Genomic DNA, 20,144 nt, shown 5'->3' with positions numbered 1-20,144 from the left:
CAGTGACCAGAACTGTACACAGTATTCCAGCTGCAAAAAGGGGCACCTCTGGCTTCCGGATTGTGTTCCAGATTGGGGCCCGCTCAGCTGGGGGGGGGGTCTTCTCGTTGCCCACGAGTCTTTGTTTTCCCTACCAAAAAGGTCTGGTCCTAAGAGCCACTAGAGTAGGAGAAAGTGTGCGAAGTCCTATGTACACGCGGGAAGGAAAATGGGACAGAGCCCCCTTGGACGGCGGGAGAAGGACGTTTGGGTGCGTCGTTCAGAGGACAGAGAGGTCGTGGCAGGACTTGGAGCGGACCCTCAGGGCCACCTTCTTGTTGTTGCGGGCCACCAGCCGGTCGAGGAAGCGGCGCACCTTCTTGGTGAGGCTCTCCTTCCGCTTGTAGAGCGACATGCGCCTGGCGTTGGCCTCCTTACTGTCCCGCCGCAGGCGGATCTGCCGCACGACCCCCTCGAAGAGCTCCGTCACGTTGTGCTGGAGGGTGGCCGACGTCTCGATGAACTTGCAGTCAAAGACCACGGCGCAGGCCCGGCCCTCTGCCGAGAGAAAGCCCCGCCAGTCAGAGACGCTCTGCACAATGACCGGGGAAGACAAGTCCAGCTTGATGTAGGGTTGTCTACACAATCTCCCAGCTTTTGTCTTTTTTAAAAGTGAGTGTCCAGCCCTTTTCCTGGCACAGTTATAAGGGGAAAGGTGCAGGCTGCACATTTCTGCTTATGCCTCTGCAATGAAAATAGCCAGTAACATTAAAAAAAAACACCCTGAAAGCTAGGAACTATTGCTTCATATAGTATTATAATGATGCAAAGAGCCAGCGTGGTGTAGTGGTTAAGAGCGGTGGGTTGAAGCAGTGGACTCTAATCTGGAGAACCGAGTTTGATTCCTCACTCCTCCACATGAGCAATGGATGCTAATCTAGTGAACCGGGTTGGTTTCCCCACTCCTACACATGAAGCCTGCTGGGTGACCTTGAGGTAGTCACAGCTCTCTCAGTCCCACCTACCTCACAGGGTGTCTGTTGTGGGGAGGGGAAGGGAAGATGATTGAAAGCCAGTTTGACTCTTCCTTAAGTGGTAGAGAACATCCGCATGTAAAAGCCAACTTCTTCAGTGATCTAGCAATCCCCATTTTTTTTTTTAAAAAGCCACCTATGCCCTCAGCTATGTGGGGGAAGGATGGTTGCTGTGGGGGTCTAGACAAGGAAATGGCGCCTCTGCGGGCAGGGCCTACAAAGCATGCACATCTTCCTGTCAGCATGGTATCCTAAGGCACTATGAATTCGATCTTTCCAAAAAGCTCTTACCAAACTAGGTTTAGGGAACAATCACGGAAAAGGGAGTGGAAACACAAAGGAGAATGAAGTCACGTAGACGTTCCCGAAAACAGCACTGCTGTAGGCAGGCCATGGTGGAGGAAAACATCCATGTCCAAACAGCCCAGGTCTCCTGACACGCTAAGTAACCACTGCACTACGCTGCCTCTCTGCAAAAATGCAGAATATGTTATGCAAGTGTGGATGAGATTGATGCTGGTTTTGAATTCCTGATTCATGAATCCAGCCACAGATATTGGTGATACTTAAAAGGCTCAGCATGCCAAAATAGTATTTCCATGGGGAAATCATACATCCCCAGAAAGGAGACTCCACCCTGTATGGGGCAGAAGAAGAGCTGGGTTTTATATGCCGACTTTCTCTATCACTTAAGGAAGAATCAAACCGGCTTACAATCACCTTCCCTTCCCCTCCCCACAACTGACACCCTGTGAGGTAGGTGGGGCTGAGAGAGCTCTAAGAGAGCTGTGACTAGTCCAAGGTTACCCAGCTGGCTTTGTGTGTAGGAGTGGGGAAACCAACCCTGTTCACCAGATTAGCCTCTGCTGGTCATGTGAAGGAATGGGGAATCAAACCCGGTTCTCCAGATCAGAGTCCACCGCTCCAAACCACCACTCTTAACCACTACACCACGCTGGCTCTCCCAAGGTCAAACCACTTCTGTTTGTCTCTTGCCTCGAAAACCACAGGGTTGCCATAAGTCAGCTACGATTTGAAGGGGCTTTCCACTGCCACGACAGGCCAGGTGGGAGGGAAGGCAGCATGGAAGCCTGATCTCATCTGATCTTGGAAGCTAAGCAGGGTAAGCCCTGGTTAATACTTGGAAGGGAGACCACCAAGGAAGGCTCTGCAGAGGCAGGCAATGGCAAACCATCTCTGCATCTCAGTTGCTGGGGTGGCCATAAGCCAGGTCACAACACTAACTTCCCTTTGCAGAAAAACTAGCCTTAGGGCATCGCTGGAGAACCAGCGTGGTGTAGTGGTTAAGAGCGGTGGTTTTGAGCGGTGAACTCTGATCTGGTGAACCGGGTTTGATTCCCCACTCCTCCACATGAGAGGCGGAGGCTAATCTGGGGAACTGGATTTGTTTACCCACTCCCACACGCAAAGCCTTAGGCTAGTCACAGCTCTCTCAGCCCCACCTACCTCACAGGGTGTCAGTTGTGGGGAGGGGAAGAGAAGGTGATTGTAAGCCAGTTTGATTCTTCCTTAAGTGGTAGAGAAAGTCGGCATATAAAAACCAGCTCTTCTTCGTCTTCTGAGGGCTGGCCACTCACACACCCCTTCTGTCTCCCTCGGCACCCACCTTCCACCGACACCTCCCGGCAGCGCACCAGGTCTGTCTTGTTCCCCACTAAGATGATGGGGATGTTCTCCGCCTGCCTGGTCCGGCGCAGCTGGATCCGCAGCTCCGAAGCGCTCTCAAAGCTCCCCCGGTCAGTGATGGAGTAGACGATGACGTAGGCGTTGCCCACCTCCATACAGTAGTTGTGGAACCAGCTGTCTTCCTCCTGGAGCTGCGGCAAGAAGGAAAAGGTGCTTTAGCAAGGCAAGCAAGAAGGTCGGTGCCCCTTGTCCAAGCACTGAGAGCATCAGGAGAGCCCAGATCGATCGGACCAGTGAGGGTCCATCTAGCCCAGCATCCCAACTCGCACAATGGCCAACCAGTTCCTCTGGAGGTCCAACAACAAGGCATAGAGGCTGAGGCCCTCCAAGGCAACTGGTTGGCCACTGTGTGAGGATGCTGGACTAGATGGACCACCGATCTGATCCAGCAGGGCTCTTACACCCTGCTGGATCAGATCGGTGGTCCATCTAGTCCAGCATCCTCACACAGTGGCCAACCAGTTGCCTTGGAGGGCCAACAACAGGGCACAGATGCTGAGGCCTTCATAAGAACATCAGAAGAGCCCTGCTGGATCAGACTGGTGGTCCATCCAGTACGGCATCCTGTCTCACACAGTGGCCAACCAGTTCCTCTGGAGGTCCAACAAACGGGTCATAGAAGCCAAGGCCTTCATAAGAACACCAGGACAGCCCTACTGGATCAGACCAGTGGTCCATATAGTCCAGCATCCTGCCTCACCCGGAGCTTTCCCTGATTTTGACTCCAGGCAGTGGGATTCAGAGGCTGACTGCCTCTGGACGTGGAGGAACCCTTTAGTCACCATGGCTGGTAGTCACTGATAGATCTTGCCCTCCATGAATCTGTCTCATCCCCTTTTAAAGCCCTCTATGGCCATCACTACATCCTCTGGCAGCGAAATCTCAGAGTGGCCAACCTGTTGCCCTAGAGGAACATCCTGGTATTTCACACTTCCTGAATTGGGGCCAGAAGAAGGCTCTCGATGGGTTCTGAGTGCTGCTGCTGTATCCTCTGGAAACATACCTATGTCAACTTGGAAGGCAGAATGGAAAACTAGTTTTCCACCAGAAGTGCCCATAAGGGTCCCAATGGTGTGGGATTCTTGCCCCTTTCTGTCTCTTTGGCTCAACCACATTCTCTCTTTAAACCTCCCCCCGCCCCCCAAATAATTCCGGGATTGCTAGAGTGGCTATTGTTCTTAAAATCAGGGAATACACAACTGATGTAGTGTTGAGGAGCGGTGGACTCTAATCTGGAGAACTGGATTTGATTCCCCACTCCTCCACATGAGTGGTGGACTCTTATATGGGAAACTGGGTTGGTGTCCCCACTCTTCCACATGAAGCCTGTTGAGTGACCTTGGGCCAGTCACAGTTCTCTCCGAACTCTCTCAGCCTCACCTATCTCGCAGGGGGCCTGTTGTGGGGAGAGGAAGGGAAGAAGATGGTAAGCCAGTTTGATTCTCCTTTTTTTTTAATATAAATTTTTATTGAATTTTGTAACAAAAGCAAAATAAAAAGAAAATAATCAAAAAACAATACAAAAAAATTATACAAAATCAGAAGGATATCTATATACCTTAATTAATACAATTTAATTATAAAATTCAAATATTCAAAAAAGATACCCCGTCTCCCTCCACCCACCAAAAAAGTGACCCTTCACCCGACTTCCGTAGAAGTGTCTAAACAGTATTTAATATTTAATAACACAGATATAAAGTTACTCTAATTTCTATATCTCGTTAATTATAACTGTGAAATCCATTTTTGCCAACTTATCCCAATATAAGGCGGCCTTAGACCATGTTTTTTTAAATTCTTCCATATCATTCCCGTGCAGGAATTCCGTTAATTTGGCCATCCTCATATATAACCATAATTTCTCTCTCCAGATATTAATTGAAGGTTTATTCGCTTGCTTCCAAACTTTAGCTATCACAATTCTTGCAGCAGCAAAACTATATTGACAAATAACCCTGTCATTATCACTCATATTATTTGGTGGTATTCCCAATAAACAAAATATTGGTTTTCTTTTTACCCTACTGTTGATTAAATTATTCGTTTCCCTCAATACTTTTATCCAATTTTTTTTAATTTTTTTTACAAAACCACCATACATGCATGTATCTTTCCTTTCCACATTTCCAACATAATCCGCTGTCTCCTTTATTCATTTTAGATATCATCATTGGTGTTATATGCCATCTATAAAACATTTTATATAAGTTTTCTCTAATTTCATTGGTTATTGTAAATTTAAACTCTCTCTTCCATAAATTTTCCCATAATTCCAAATCAATATTAAAACCTAACTCCTTCATCCATTTAATCATAACTGGTTTAATTCTTTCATGTTCTAAATTATACCATTAATAATTTATACATTCTGCCTATCAGTCCTTTGTTTCCTTTTATTAATATTCTCTCTAATTCTGATTTATTTTTATTAAAACCAAGTTGATTGTCTTTATTAAATATATCCTTTATCCTATAATATAAAAACCAATCCTTTATGTCAAGTTTTTCCCTACTTTTTAAAACCCATTTCCCTTCTTTCCAATCAATCAAATTTCTATATATATCCATTTCTAAATTCAAATGGATTCCTCTTCTCATAAAGGCTTCTACTGGGTTAATCCATCCCGGAGTTTTATTTTCTAAGATCTTTCTATAGTTTTTCCAAATTTGGAACAATCCAGTTCTAACAATATGAATATTAAACTCTCTATTTATTTTTTCTTTCTCATACCATAGATAGGCATGCCATCCAAAACGTAGATTATAACCCTCTAATTCTAATAATTCAATGTTTTCTAACATTATCCAAGACTTCAACCATACAAAACACGTTGCTTCATAATACATTTTTAAATCTGGTAACCCTAGACCTCCTGTTTCTCTTAGTTGAATCAAATTATTATATGCTATTCTATGCTTTCCTTTGCCCCATAAAAAATTTAAAATATCTTTTTTCCAAATTTTAAATATTTTGATTCCCTTAATAATTGATAGATTTGGAAATAAAAAAAGCATCTTGGGTAAAACCATCATTTTTATTACTGAAATTCTACCCCATAATGATAAAGGTATTTTTTCCCAGCTTTTCAATAGTTTGATTCTCCTTAAAAGGCAGACAAAGTCAGCATAAAAAAACCTCTTCTTGTGAGGAGGCGGGGCTGAGCGAGTTCGGAGAGAACTGTGACTAGCCCACGGTCACCCAGCAGGCTTCATCTGGAGGAGTGGGGAAACCAAACCGGTTCACCCGATTAGAGTCCGCCGCTCATGTGGAGGAGTGGGGAATCAAACCTGGCTCTCCAGATTAGAGTCCACCACTCCTAACCACGACACCACACTGGCACTCCTGCCCAGTTTTGGGTTGTCTCTGATCCGCTTTGACCCACCGGTCTCAGGCTGGGGAGTTCCGCTGCCTTTACACGGGGTGGAATTGACCGTCTGCCGATTAAAAAGCCTTTCGGCTGCGTTTGACACAGTCTCCCCGTTGATCTGCCAGTGACAAATTACCGCCCGGGGAGATCTCCTCTAAACAGCTCAGCTTGTTCAGGGCCGCCTAGGCACCAGGAATCCTACTGAAGCCATTTTATGCTGATGAGACCCAGTAAGGGATCAGGAAGACTTGAAGGAAGAAAACAGCTGCCCTGGGTTGATAGCAAACTCGCACTTCCCTAAGGGGAGGTCAGCGGGTTTAGCTTGAGCCAAGGCCAGGCTCCTGAATCCGTTTCGAATTCCAGAAGAGGAGCTCTGCAAAACGCCAAATGGACTCATTAACAGTGGTCTCTGAGCAGGTGCAGAGTGCATTTCCCTTCTCAGGGGGTAACTGCACGTGCTCTGATCTGGATGGCCCAGGCCAGTTTGATGTTGTCAGATCTTGGAAGTTAATTGGGGTCGGCCCTGATTACTGTTTGGATGGGAGACCACCAAGGAAGTCCCAGGTTGCTACACAGAAGCAGGCAATGGCAAACCACCTCTGCATGTCTTCTGCCCAGACCTGGATGGCCCAGGCTAGCCTAAACTTGTCAGAACTCTGAAGCTATCAGGGTCAGCCCCTGGTTAATCCTTGGGAGACCACCAAGGAAGTCCAGGGTTTTGTCAAAGGCTTTCACGGTCAGAGTTCATTGCTTCTTGTAGGTTATCTGGGCTGTGTGACCGTGGTCTTGGTATTTTCTTTCCTGACGTTTCGCCAGCAGCTGTGGCAGGCATCTTCAGAGGAGTAACACTGAAGGACAGTGTCCTCAGTGTCAAGTGTGTAGGAAGAGTAATATAACACTGTCCTTCAGTGTTACTCCTCTGAAGATGCCTGCCACAGATGCTGGCGAAATGTCAGGAAAGAAAATACCAAGACCACAGTCACACAGCCCGGATAACCTACAAGAACCAAAGTCCAGGGTTGCTTCGCAGAGGCAAGCAATGGCAAACCCACCTCTGTTTATCTCTTGCCTTGAAAACCCTATGAGGTAAGCGTAGGTCAGCGGGGACTTGACAACACTTTCCCCCACCCCCAACTGCACATAGCTCCCACACATCAGGCATTAACAGAACGGGCTTTTTGGTAAGGTGGTTTTAAGCCCTCATCTGGCTTGATCTACAAGCATCCCTTCAGAAGTCATCACCTGCTTTGCTTGAACAAGGGGCAAAACCCCATCCTTTCAGAAAAACACACGCCTTATTTCTCACCTCTAGGCAGCTTCCGGCACCTTTTTGTGGGCAGCTGGACTGTACCTGGGCCCAACATTCAACCTGGGCCCAACCTAGGTCCAGCGTCTCCAGCAATAACTGACATGAGTGCCACAAATTAAATACCTTGCAGCTCCACGGCCTTGAATGTTGGGCCCAGGTACAGTCCAGCTGCCCAAGATACAAACATTAATCTTACGCCAAACAGTTTTGGGTCTTGTCAGTACCTCAATCAGAAACAGCATACAAACCCCCATTTATATTGCCTTGAAGAAAAAGAGAAGAGTTGGTTTTCATATGCCGACTTTCTCTGCCACTTAAGGGAGAATCAACCTGGCTTACAATCACCTTCCCTTCCCCTCTCCACAACAGACACCCCGTGAGGTAGGTGGGGCTGAGAGAGCTCTAAGAGAGCTGTGACTAGCCCAAGGTCACCTGGCTGGCTTCGTGCGTAGGAGTGGGGAAACCAACCCAGTTCTCCAGATTAGCCTCCGCTGGTCATGTGGAGGAGTGGGGAATCGAACCCGGTTCTCCAGATCAGAGTCCACCGCTCCAAACCACCGCTCTTAACCATGACACCATGCTGAACTGTCAATATATTATATAAAGCACACATGCCATCTTTTTCTGAACATTTTAGAGTGTTGGACACTCTCTGGGCTGCAGGTTCAAAATGGTTGGGCCACCGCAGAGAAGACCCAGCACAATGTTCTCCCTGCCTCCTGCCTCAAGCAAGAGACCTCTGTCTGAAATCCTGGGGATCCCTTGATGGACCAAGGGTTTGATTCACCATGAGGCAGCGTCATGTGCTCGCAGCAGAGGTGGGACTCGAACCAGGGCCTTCCCGCATCCCAACACGTGCCCCGTTGCCGCTCCAGCTCTCAACCTAATGGAATGTTTTGCATTTGTTTTCAATTGATTGCTGTCCTGCCAAAGCTTCCCGAGAGGGAGCCGCCGTGACAAATTGAAGCAGATCGATGGACGATCACTCACAAAACGCAGGCTAGAGTGTCGGCCCACAAAAGCACGCCAATTGTCACGCTGGATTAGATCAACAGGCCATCTAGCTCAGCTCTGTCTCTACCAGTGGTGGCTAGCTGGAAGGCTCCGGGAACATAAGAACATAAGAAAAGCCCTATTAGATCAGACCCAGGCCCATCAAGACCAGCAGTCTGTTCACACAGTGGCCATCCAGGGGCCTCTAGGAAGCCCACAGACAAGATGACTGCAGCAGCACCATCCTGCCTGTGTTCCACAGCACCCAATATAATACGCACGCTGCTCTGATCCTGGAGAGAATAGGGATGCATCATGACTAGCATCCATTTTGACTCGTAGCCATGAATACCCCTCTCCTCCATGAACATGTCCGCTCCCCTCTTCAAGCCTTCCAAGTTGGCAACCATCACCACATCCTGGGGCAGGGAGTTCCACCATTTAACTATGTGTTGTGTGAAGAAATACTTCCTTTTATCAGTTTTAAATCTCTCACCCTCCTGCTTCAGCAGATGACCTTGTGTTCTGGTATTATGAGAGAGGGGGAAAAAGCTTCTCCCTGTCCATGACATGCCAGATGCCATAATTGACAGCCGGTCTGATGCAGATGATAAGAGGCAGGGTTTGGATCCTAGGAGACCAAAGCCCAAATCCTTATTGAAGCTCACTAGGTGGCCCTGGTGAGGGACATTGATGTCACCCATGCTCAGCCTCACAGGGTTGTTGTGAAATAAGAAAGAACCACGCTGCAATATTTGCAGCCAGAGCTTCCTCAAAGCGCTTCAGCTAATGATCTCAGTCATCCTTACAATGCCTGTGCAGAGCAGGCCCATACTGTGGTCCCCGTATTACAGTCGGGCATGTGTGTGCTGAGGTCATGTCATTTAAGTCCTATAAGCCCATGCTTTCCTGTAGCAGTGAGTTCCCTGGTTAAAGTCCGAGGATGGATCTCTGTGTGGTGTAGTGGACTCTACTCTAGAGAACTGGGTTTGAGTCCCCGTTCCTCCACGTGAAGCCTGCTGGGTGACCTTGGGCTAGTTACAGTTCTGCCTGAACTCTCAGCCCCACCTACCTCACAAGGTGTGTGTTGCGGGGAGAGGAAGGTGATTGTTAATCCACTTTGAGACTCCTTAAAGGTAGAGAAAGGTGGGGTATAAACACCAACTCTTCTTCTTCTTCTCTCGTGCCCCTGTGGAAGGACCCTCATCTTCTTCAGCCTCTTGTCTCCAAACCTAAGAAGCCTCATCCCTAGCCACACCGGTGCTGGCCTCTGCAGGAGCCCACACCGATTCACCTACCCGCTTCTCGGTCTCCCAGGTGTCGATCACCATCAGTGTGGTCTCCTCGCCGTCCACGGACAGGGTGCGCTCATAGGTGTCTTCTGCAATGAACCAGAGAGGGACAACTTCAAGCGAAGAAACAGGAGGTAGGTGGGGGAACACAGAGAGTGCCAACAGCTTCTCCAGGCTGGAAATAATTTATGCATCGGTTCCATGTGGAGAAATCTTCCACTTCCACAGACTACATATGAGCAACCTGTGTGTGTGTGTGTGTGTGTGTGTGTGTGTGTGTGTGTGGTGCTCCACAGAAGCAGATGGTGAAAATGGGGAGTAGGAAAGGGAATAAGTCATAAAGACAGGGGAGTGGCACAGTGGTTAAGAGCAGTGGAGTCTGATCTGGAGAACCGGGTTTGATTCCCCACTCCTCCACATGAGCGGCAGAGGCTAATCTGGTGAACCGGGTTGGTTTCCCCACTCCTCCACACGAAGCCAGCTGGGGACCTTGGGCTAGTCACAGTCCAAACTCTCTCAGCCCCACCTGCCTCTCAGGGTGTCTGTTGTGAGGAAGGGAAGGCGATTGTAAGCCGCTTTGAGACTCCTTAAAGGTTAAGAAAATCATAGAATCAGAGTTCGAAAGGACCAACAGGGTCATGTAATCCAATCCCCTGCACAATGCAGGTTCACAACTACCTCCCCTCCCCGCCCCACCCCTAGTGAGCCCTACTCCATGCCCAGAAGATGGCCAAGATGCCCTCCCTCTCATGATCTGCCTAAGGTCATAGAATCAGCATTGCTGGCAGATGCCATCAAACCTCTTCCTAAAAACCTCCAGGGAAGGAGAGCCCACCACCTCCCCTCGGGGTATAAAAACCAACTCTTCTTCGTCTAACAGATTTTCGTCTCAATGTTGTCCGCACAATTGCTATGACTGAAGGAAGAAGCTAATGCCAAACCAGGAATGTGAAGGATGGGGGGGGGGGGGTATGTCCCCCCCATGCTCTTAAGTTTTTCCAACAGAAAAAATTAGAAATTTGAGGAAGCATAGAAAGAAACTACTGTGAAATATTTTCTCCTTTGGAGTGAGAGATATTCTTTTTAAGACTAACAGTACAATCCTAAGGAGAGTTACTCCAGTCTAAGCCCATTCATTTCAAAGGGCTTCGACTGGAGTAAGTACCTATTATGCCAATAAAGGAATTTGAATTTGAGTAAGTATCCATAGGGTTGCACTATAAGTTGTACTCACTCAAAACATGTAGTATAATTTTTTAAACAATCTACAGCATTAGATTTCTGCGTAGTTCCTATATCTACTGGAGCCACACACATTTTAAGTATATGTTTATTGTTTAAATGAAGAAGAGTTGGTTTTTATACTCTGCTTTTCTCTACCTTTAAGGAGTCTCAAAGCGGCTTACAATCACCTTCCCTTCCCCTCCCCACAACAGACACCTTGTCAGGTAGGTGGGGCTGAGAGAGTTCAGAGAGAACTGTGACTGGCCCAAGGTCACCCAGCAGGCTTCATGTGGAGGAGTGGGGAAACCAACCTGGCTCTCCAGATTAAAGTCTCCCGCTCTTAACCACTACACCATGCTGGGATCAATTTTATACACAATTAATTTGTTATAATGCGAGTGAGAAGAGGATCAACGTTTTCACTAAAGTTTAAATCTATATCTAATTATGGTGTTAGTTCCATTGTAATGGAACAAGACCGTTTCTGTTTGCATAATGCAGCCTTTTGTTTACTACAAAATTTGTGTTTTTCTATTTTCAACTTTTTCCCTCCCTGCAGGCAACAATTAAAATGCGTAAGCTAAGTTAGCGCAGGGTGCCAGCATTTTGCAGCTCTCGCTCTCTCTTCATTATAGGATACATTCACAAACTTTGTTCGTAGAAAACTAGGAACTTCTATTTCTAAACTCCATAAACATGCCAGAGAGTCCAATTTTATAAACTAAGTTGTAAACGATATATTTTATGTTGTTTAAGCAGTAACGTGTTTAGGCTTATTTAGAAACCAAGCGGCTGCATTTATTTCCATTTCCCCTGAAATGTCTAGTGATCTTTTTTTTTTCCAGTTCTGAAAACACCCCCCTCCCCAGCTTCAAAACATCCAGAAACTTTGCATCTCTGGGTAGAGCAAAGTCCAAACTGTTTGGCCTCTCGTGGCTCTGTACCAGATGGCTCAAGAAATTCTGTGGACTTGTGGAAATTCAAATCAAATTAATCAGGGGCTGTTAGAAAAGTTTCCTAGTATGAATGTTAACATCATACCTTTCTATTCTGGACTATAAAAACTGGACGGGTCCCATTTTGCTTGGGAGGGGATGTGGCTCAGTGGCAGAGCCTCTTCTCGGCATGCAGAAGGTCCCAGGTTCAATCTCCGGCATTTCCAGCTAAAAGGACCAGGCAGCTGATGATGTGAAAGACCCTTGCCTGACACCCTGTAGATTGGCTGCAAGTCTGAGTAGGTAATACTGATCTTAAGACTTCTTTGGGTAAGGGCCATGGCTCAGTGGCAGAGCATCTGCTTGGCATGCAGGACATAAGAAAAGCCCTGCTGGACTTTTCCAAGGCCCATCAAGTCCAGCCATCTGTTCACACAGTGGCCAACCAGGGGCCTCTAGGAAGCCCACAAGCAAGACGAGTGCAGCAGCAGTATCCTGCCTGTGTTCCACAGCACCTAATGTAATTGGCCTGCTCCTCTGATCCTGGGGAGAATAGGTATGCATCATGACTAGTATCCATTTGTAGACATGAATAGCCCTGCTAGGAAAAGTTGAAGGCCACAAGAAGACCGAACAAGAGATGGATTGCCTCTATAAAGGAAGCCATGAACCTCAATTTGCAAGATCTGAGCAAGGCTGTTTAGGATAGGACGTTTTGGAGGACATAGATTCATAGGGTCACCAGAAGTCGGAAGCGACTTGACGGCACTTAACACACACACACATAAATAGCCCTATCCTCTATGAACATGTCCACTCCCCATTTAAAGCCTTCCCAGTTGGCAGCCATCACCACATCCTGGGGCAGGGAGTTCCACAATTTAACTATGCGTTGTGTGAAGAAATGTTTTGATAAATCCTCAGCATCTCCAGTTTGAAAGGTGTGAAAGTCCTCTGCCTGAGACCCTGGAGAGGGGCTGCCAGTCTGAGTAGACAATCCTGACTTTGATGGACCGAGGGTCTGATTCAGTATAAGGCAGCTTCATACGTGTTCATGTGTCTCTTCCTTCAGTAAATTCCGTTGCTGTCTTCAGTGTTGTTTTCCCTTTGAGGTTTCATTGCTTGTTCAGTTGCAGGCAATTTGTGTCAAACAAGCTAGCACAGGTATTGTAACCCCTTGGGGAGAATTTTTCAACAGAGAACCCCATTCTATTCCCCCTCTCCAGAACTACCGTCCCCAGGATTCCTTAGGGAAAGGGTGGAGTCTGATAAACCAGTTTAAGTCTGCAAAGCAGATGCACCTTTTTTTCATTGCTCCTAAAAAGGAATGTGGCATTTTTCTCTGTGTGTTAAGTGTCGTCAAGTTGCTTCCGACTCATGGCGACCTTATGAATCAATGTCTTCCAAAACGTCCTATCTTTAACAGCCTTGCTCAGATCTTGCAAATTGAGGACCATGGCTTCCTTTATTGAGTCAACCCATCTCTTGTTGGGTCTTCCTCGTTTCCTGCTGCCCTCAGCTTTTCCTAGCATGATTGTCTTTTCCAGTGACTCTTGTCTTCTCATAATGTGACCAAAGTACGATAGCCTCAGTTGAGTCATTTCAGCTTCTGGAATCAGTTCAGGCTTGATTTGATCTAGAACCCACTGATTTGTTTTTTTGGCGCTCCGGAGTATCCATAACACTCTCCTCCATCACCACATTTCAAAGGAATATACTTTCTTCCTATCAGCTTTCTTCATTGTCCAGTTTTCACACTCATACATAGTCATAGGGAATATGATGGCTTGAATTAATCTAGTCTTGGTGGCCAGAGTCACATCCTCACACTTAATAATCTTTTCTAGCTCCTTCATGGCTGCCCTTCCCAGTCTCATTCTGATTTCTTGGCTGCAGTCTCCCTTTTGGTTGATGATGGAGCCAAGGAATAAAAAGTCTTCAACAATTATAATTTCCTCATTGTCAACCTTAAAGTTGTGTAATTCTCCTGTAGTCATTACTTTTGTCTTCTTGATGTTCAGCTGTAGTCCTGCTTTGGCACTTTCTCTTTTAACTTTCAGCAGTAGTCGTTTCAAGTCTTTGCTATTTTCTGCCAGTAATGTAGTATCATCGGCATATCTCAAATTGTTAATGTCCCCCCCCCATTTTCACTCCACCTTCATCTAAATCTAATCTAGCTTTCCTAATTATATGTTTTGCATACAGATTGAAGAGATAGAGAAATAAAATACATCCTTATCTTCATTTTTGAACTCTTGTAATTACCAAGTGCATTGTTCACCTGCAGGACAAATAGCTGACTCGAGCAAATAAGCCATGCTGTAGATCACTGGTAGAAGGGGGAAGAGGTAATACACAGAAATGTGGGCTGCTAGCCAAGGAAAACATGGACACTGAGATCAGCCAGACCATGAGTATTTACATCTACTGAGTCATCCCACAGCAACTATAACTACACAGCCTCTCCCCCAAAAAACAGACTCTTACCTCTCTGTTGTTCTGGCAGGTCCTTCTCTTGAACCCCAGCAAAGAGATTCACCAGACTGGTCTTTCCCACTCCAGGGTCACCCAGCAGCACCACTCGATACAAGGATTCCCACGAGCCGTCAGAGTCGGAGGATTCGGACGACCACCTGTCCCGTGGCTCGGGCAGGCTGCCTTTGGGCTCGCAGGACGAGGAGTGCCCCAGCGGCGGGTGGCAGGGCTGAGTCTGGACAGGCCGGGCACGAAGTGTCCCTGGGCGGGACCGGTACAGGGCGGGCAGTGGGGTGCTGGCCCGTCTCTGGGAAGGGGGCACGCTCCCTCGCTGGGGGTTGAGGGTCATTTTCTGCCTGCAAAACTGCAAAGAGAATCACTCTGAGATTCAACTCTCCACCGAGGCGCTCCAAACGGCGGCGTAGCCTCTGGGTGCCCGACCGACTTGCGGTGAAGAAGCAACGGCCCTTAGAAACGCCGCTTCTGTTTGTCTGAGTTGGAAGGGGCCCCAAATAAAACAAGCTTAAATCATGTCAGCTGGGGGATCCTCCCTGAACTGATTTGATAAACATCTTTCTTTTTTTTTACATCGGGAGAAAAAAAGTTCACCACCAGGTTGCACGACGCTTTCCATGCTGGCGCAGAACTTAACAGCAGGAGTCCAGAAAGATGGGCCTGTGACTCTCCCATGGGACACCCGAGGCTCTTTCTGATCACCAGAGGTTCCCAAAGATGGTTTTGGGTGCTACAAACAGCACTTCTGTGTAGCTCCTCTGTCTCCATCCCAGGCCAAAACAAGCCTAACGCTCTAGCCTAGCTTGACACCCGGATGGTTTTTCACTACCCTTTAACAACAACAATAATTTTTAATTTATATCCTGCCCTCCCCCAGCCAAGCTGGGCTCAGGGTGGCAAACAACATAAAACATACAACAACAAAATATTATACAATAGTACAAAACACCATAGATCTAAAACTATTACAATAATTTAAAACATGCTAGATTTAAAACCATTACAATAATTTAAAATATGCTAAATTTAAATTCCTATCTACTCTCTGCTGCTGTCCATGTGGCTGAATTTTGTTTAAAATTTAATTTATTTGCTTAACTTAAAATGGTCACCTCAAAACATGATAAAATACATAGAAAAAACTAAGTGAATAATCAGAACCCCCATAAACTCCCATCTAGGCTGCAAAATCAACTCTCAAAAAGGGCAAAACAGGTATTTTGGATGGTCGGCCTCAGTTCTTTAGCTATAAAAGGCACAGACCTAATGCGGAGAAAGCCACTGCAAATGGAAAGTTCTCTACAAGTTAGAATAGATAGTAATGGCTTGTTTGATTCCCCCCCTCCTACCTCCCCCCAAAAAAGCTAGCTGCTTGGCTGTGTGTGGTTTATTCCGTGTGGCTTGTGAACAACACCCAGCCAGAGTTTGGGTTGCAGGAACAAAAAAAAAAACCCAAAAAAACCAGCATTCTTTTTCTGCAAAGCCAAGTTTCTAGTCTACATGTCCATGGAAATTCATAACTACCTCCCACCGAAACCCCCAGTGCCCAGAAGATGGCCAAGATGCCCCCCCTCTCATGATCATAGAATCAGCAATGCTGACAGGTGGCCATCTAGCCTCTGCTTAAAAACCTCCAGGGAAGGAGAGCTCACCACCTCCCGAGGAAGCCTGTTCCACTGAGGAACCACTCTGTTAGAAAATTCTTCCTAATGTCAAGACGGAAACTCTTTTGATTTAATTTCGACCCATTGGTTCTGGTCCGACCTCCTGGGGCAACAGAAAACATCCTCTCTATGACAGCCCTTCAAGTACTTGAAGATGGTGATCCTATCCCCTCTCAGTCATCTCCTCTCCAGGCTAAACATACCCAGCTCCTTCAACCTTTCCTCATAGGACTTGGTGTCCAGACCCCTCACCATCTTTGTTGTCCTCCTCGGGACCCGATCCATCTTGCCTACATCTTTCTTAAATTGCGGTGCCCAAAACTGAACACAAGGGAATATCTTAGGGGATGGTGGGTGTAAGGAGAGTGCCGGAAAGCGATATTTATCTTGGAGTGTCTCCTAAATGGAAGCCTGAAGGGGTCCATGTGAGCGAAGAGTCCAGCATCCTGAATTTTGGCCTTTTCCTCCCTTCACACCACTTCCTGCGAGGGCCGAGCAGGAGAAGGGGGGTAACTGGAAATACTCCTTTCAAAAAAGACTATTATATTTGCTTGTTTTGTGGCTAACAGGAGAAGTTGCTGCATCTCCTGGGCGGCCAGAATGTGTTTGTAACGAAGCTTGAAGACAGCCCAGGACGAGGGACAGAAATGCAGAGCTGGGAGAGAAAGGATGGGAAACTCGCTCCAAACTGCAGGGCAGAGCCAGCGTGGTGTCGTGGTTAAGAGCGGTGGTTTGGAGCGGTGGATTCTGAACTGGAGAACCGGGTTTGATTCTCCACTCCTCCACATGAAGCCAGCTGGGTGACCTTGGGCTAGTCACAGCTCTCTCAGCCCCATCTACCTCACAGGGTGTCTGTTGTGGGGAGGGGAAGGTGATTCTTTTAATATTTGTATTTAAAATTTTCAATAAAAGGATACTCTTAACATACTCATTCCTTCACATGCATACAGTATAATCAATCTTCCAGGGGACTCATTTTAAACTGATCTTACATTTCCTACTAGAAATTGTTTAATTGATAATTGCGAAGTCCTTTAACGCTATTCCCGCAGCCCTCCAAATTGTCAAACAATACAGTTCTTTATACAATCCTTATCTTACATTTGTACCATTTCTTTTAATCTATGCTTAAATTTTATTTTCTGTCTACTGCAGGGAAGGGAAGGTGATTGTAAAGGTAAAGGTAAAGGTCCCCTGTGCAAGCACCGGGTCATTCCTGACCCATGGGGTGACGTCACATCCCGATGTTTCCTAGGCAGGCTTTGTTTATGGGGTGGTTTGCCAGTGCCTTCCCCAGTCATCTTTCTTTTACCCCTAGCAAGCTGGGTGATTATAAGTGGGTTTAATTCTCTCTTAAGTGGTAAAGAAAGTCAGTTTATAAAAACCGAACTCTTCTTCTGACGGAAAGCAGGGTCTGAAATCCTGGGGCAGCATCAACAAATGAACTGCCCCATTCCCTCCCTCCCAAACCTTCTCTTTTGTAAAATGCGAGGGCAATCTCTTGTGTAGTTTTTTCCCCCAAGCCAGGTCTGGTTTCCTCCCGGTACCGGTAACCCAACGCCACGGCACGGTTTTGCCAGCCTCCAAAACATGGTTAAAAATTCAGAAGGAAAGTAATTTGCTGTGAAGGTAGCCATTGTCCCCGGTGGAGTGGCGTCAGATTACACGCACAAAGGTGCACACAGGGACCCTGAGAGCGCAGCCGACTCTGGAACCTGGCTACAAAGCAGGGGCTGGGAGAAAAACACGAAGAGCGCACTGGAACATGGACACAGAGCATTTTCCTCTGTGCCAAGAGTGAACTTTCCCCCTTATAATTTCACAACAGCCTACATCAACCAGCTCCGCACACATCTAGGAAACTTTAAGCAGCTCTCTGCGACTGCTGTCCAACAAAGGTGGCACCGGGAGAGAGACCACCAGACTCCCGCCTGCCTGGCAGCGCCATCCCCTAATGGTGCACACCCGCTGGGACTCAGTGGCATGGGAAAAGCCCTCTGAACAAGCTCAGAGGCACTCTCATGAACACATGAAGCTGCCTTCTACTGAATCAGACCCTCAGTCCATCAAAGTCAGTCTTGTCTACTCAGACCGGCAGCAGCTCTTCTGGGTCTCAGGCAGAGGTCTTTCCCATCACCTACTTGCCTAGTCCCTTTAATTGGAGATGCTGAGGATTGAACATGAGACCTTCTGCATGTTGAGCAGAGGCTCTACCACTGATCCACAGCGCCTCCCATCAGTATTGTCTGCTCAGACCGGCAGCAGCTCTTCTGGGTCTCAGGCAGAGGTCTTTCCCATCACCTGCTTGCCTAGTCCCTTTAACTGGAGATGCCGAGGATTGAACATGAGACCTTCTGCATGTTGAGCAGAGGCTCTACCACTGATCCACAGCGCCTCCCATCAGTATTGTCTACTCAGACTGGCAGTTGCTCTCCAGGGTCTCAGGCAGGGGTCTTTCCCATCACCTGCTTGCCTAGTCCCTTTAACTGGAGATGCCGAGGATTGAACATGAGACCTTCTGCATGTTGAGCAGAGGCTCTACCACTGATCCACAGCGCCTCCCATCAGTATTGTCTACTCAGACTGGCAGTTGCTCTCCAGGGTCTCAGGCAGGGGTCTTTCCCATCACCTGCTTGCCCAGTCCCTTTAAGTGGAGATGCGGAGGATTGAACCTGGGACCTTCTGCATGCCAAACTGTTGCTCTCTCCTCTTGAGACCTGACACCCCCAACCGGTTCTGGGCCGGATCCCATACAAGGGGGTCCTCGAAGGCGAGCGGGGCAGGGCCTTGGCAGGTTCCCCCCCCATGCCTTGGTTCGACGTGATGGGGGGGGGAGGTAGGTGTGAATCTCCTACATTGTGCAGGGGGTTGGACTAGATGGCCCCGGTGGTCCCTCCCAGCTCGAGGCTTCCCCGACCCTTCGCCGGCACCGGCCGCCCAAGGGACGGGGCTCCCCGCACCCGTCCCCACCCGTGCCGCGTCGGGGCGGGCTGCGGGGGCCAGGGCGCTCCGCACGCGCGCAGAGGCACGCTTGTCCGTGGGAAGGGGCGGGCAGCGGAGCCCCCTCCCCGGGCCGGGCAGGCAGGCAGGCGAGGGCGCGCCGTCCGTCCGTCCGCCCCGTCCCGTCCCTTCTCCCGGGCCAGCCGCGCCCCCAAGTTGTCCGCCTCCTTACCCGGGCGAGGCTCGGCTCGGCTCGGCTCCCCCGGCTCACTGCTCCCCGGCGGGGCGGCGTCGGGGGGCTTCCCGCCGCCGTCCGTCCGAGGCGCGCCCCCCTCGGCTCCCGGCCATCTCCGTGGCGCAATCCGCGGCGGGGCCGGGGAGGGACTTTTAAGCCCGGCCGGGGAGGAGGCGCCCCCTCCCGGCCTCCCTCCGCCCGGACACACCCCGCGCCCGGGCGGAGCGCTCCTGAGCGCGTGCAGAGGGCGGCCGGGGGTGGGTCGGTGGGTTGCAGCCGCTCTAACAAAGGGCGCCCCCTTTAGGAGGTCCTAGGGAAGGCAGTCGCTCGCGGGGTGGCGGGGGGGGGGTGAGGTTCCAGCCCACCTCGGCAATCCCAAAAAGTCACTCGGACAGACAGGCAGGTGTGAAGCAGGTAAACGTTTATTCGGGAGCCGCAGAGACAGCATGAGCAATCCGCAGGGTTCAAAGCTGCTAATGGCGAACCGAACTGCAAAGCTTAACTTTAAGGCAGTGGTTCCCAACCTTTTTTTGACCAGGGACCACTAGGACTTTTTTGTTCGGTGCAGGGACCCCAAGGTTCAAAATAAAAATTCAGAAAATTTGAAAATAAACTTTAATCATAACTGTTAATTAAACATTAAACTTAGAATAATATTCGAATATATATTTTTATAATAGAGAACTTTTAATTGAAAATATTAATTTATTATGGGTTTATAACTTTGTTTTGCGGACCTTAATTTAGTTCTCGCGGACCCCTGGGGGTCCACGGACCCCTGGTTGGGAACCAGTGCTTTAAGGACCCTGTCCTTCAGTGTGACTCCTCTGAAGATGCCGGCCACAGCTGCGGGCGAAACGTCAGGAAAGAAACTACCAAGACTACGGTCACACAGCCCGGATAACCTACGAGAACCATAACTTTAAGCATGGAGTCATCCCAGATGCAAAGCCAAGCGGCCTGGGAATTAA

The 20,144-nt window shown here is 48.3% G+C and overlaps 1 protein-coding gene across 1 annotated transcript; it reads right to left on the bottom strand.

Moving 5' to 3' along the window:
- Nucleotides 1-259: 259 nt before the first annotated feature.
- On the bottom strand, nucleotides 260-14,668 carry REM1 (RRAD and GEM like GTPase 1). Its single transcript, XM_056844095.1, has 4 exons — nucleotides 14,332-14,668; nucleotides 9,692-9,774; nucleotides 2,641-2,842; nucleotides 260-537 (listed from the first exon to the last, which is right to left on the bottom strand). Exons 1-4 carry the CDS (start codon nucleotides 14,666-14,668, stop codon nucleotides 260-262), a joined length of 900 nt encoding a protein of 299 aa, XP_056700073.1.
- Nucleotides 14,669-20,144: the final 5,476 nt, after the last annotated feature.

The sequence above is a fragment of the Euleptes europaea genome, chromosome 2, assembly GCF_029931775.1.
Source record: "Euleptes europaea isolate rEulEur1 chromosome 2, rEulEur1.hap1, whole genome shotgun sequence".
Lineage (NCBI taxonomy): Eukaryota > Metazoa > Chordata > Lepidosauria > Squamata > Sphaerodactylidae > Euleptes > Euleptes europaea.
The sequence above is the reverse complement of the archived record's forward strand: the minus strand, read 5'-3'. Positions and strand labels throughout refer to the sequence as shown.

What these genes read in the sequence shown, in the direction of transcription:
- REM1 (XM_056844095.1), bottom strand. Translation starts at nt 14,668, where the DNA reads ATGACCCTCAACCCCCAGCGAGGGAGCGTGCCCCCTTCCCAGAGACGG. An exon ending in CCTGCCAGAACAACAGAGAG is followed by an intron (nt 9,775 to 14,331) that starts GTAAGAGTCTGT and finishes GGTTCATTGCAG; the next exon opens with AAGACACCTATGAGCGCACC. An exon ending in CCTGGGAGACCGAGAAGCGG is followed by an intron (nt 2,843 to 9,691) that starts GTAGGTGAATCG and finishes CAGCTCCAGGAG; the next exon opens with GAAGACAGCTGGTTCCACAA.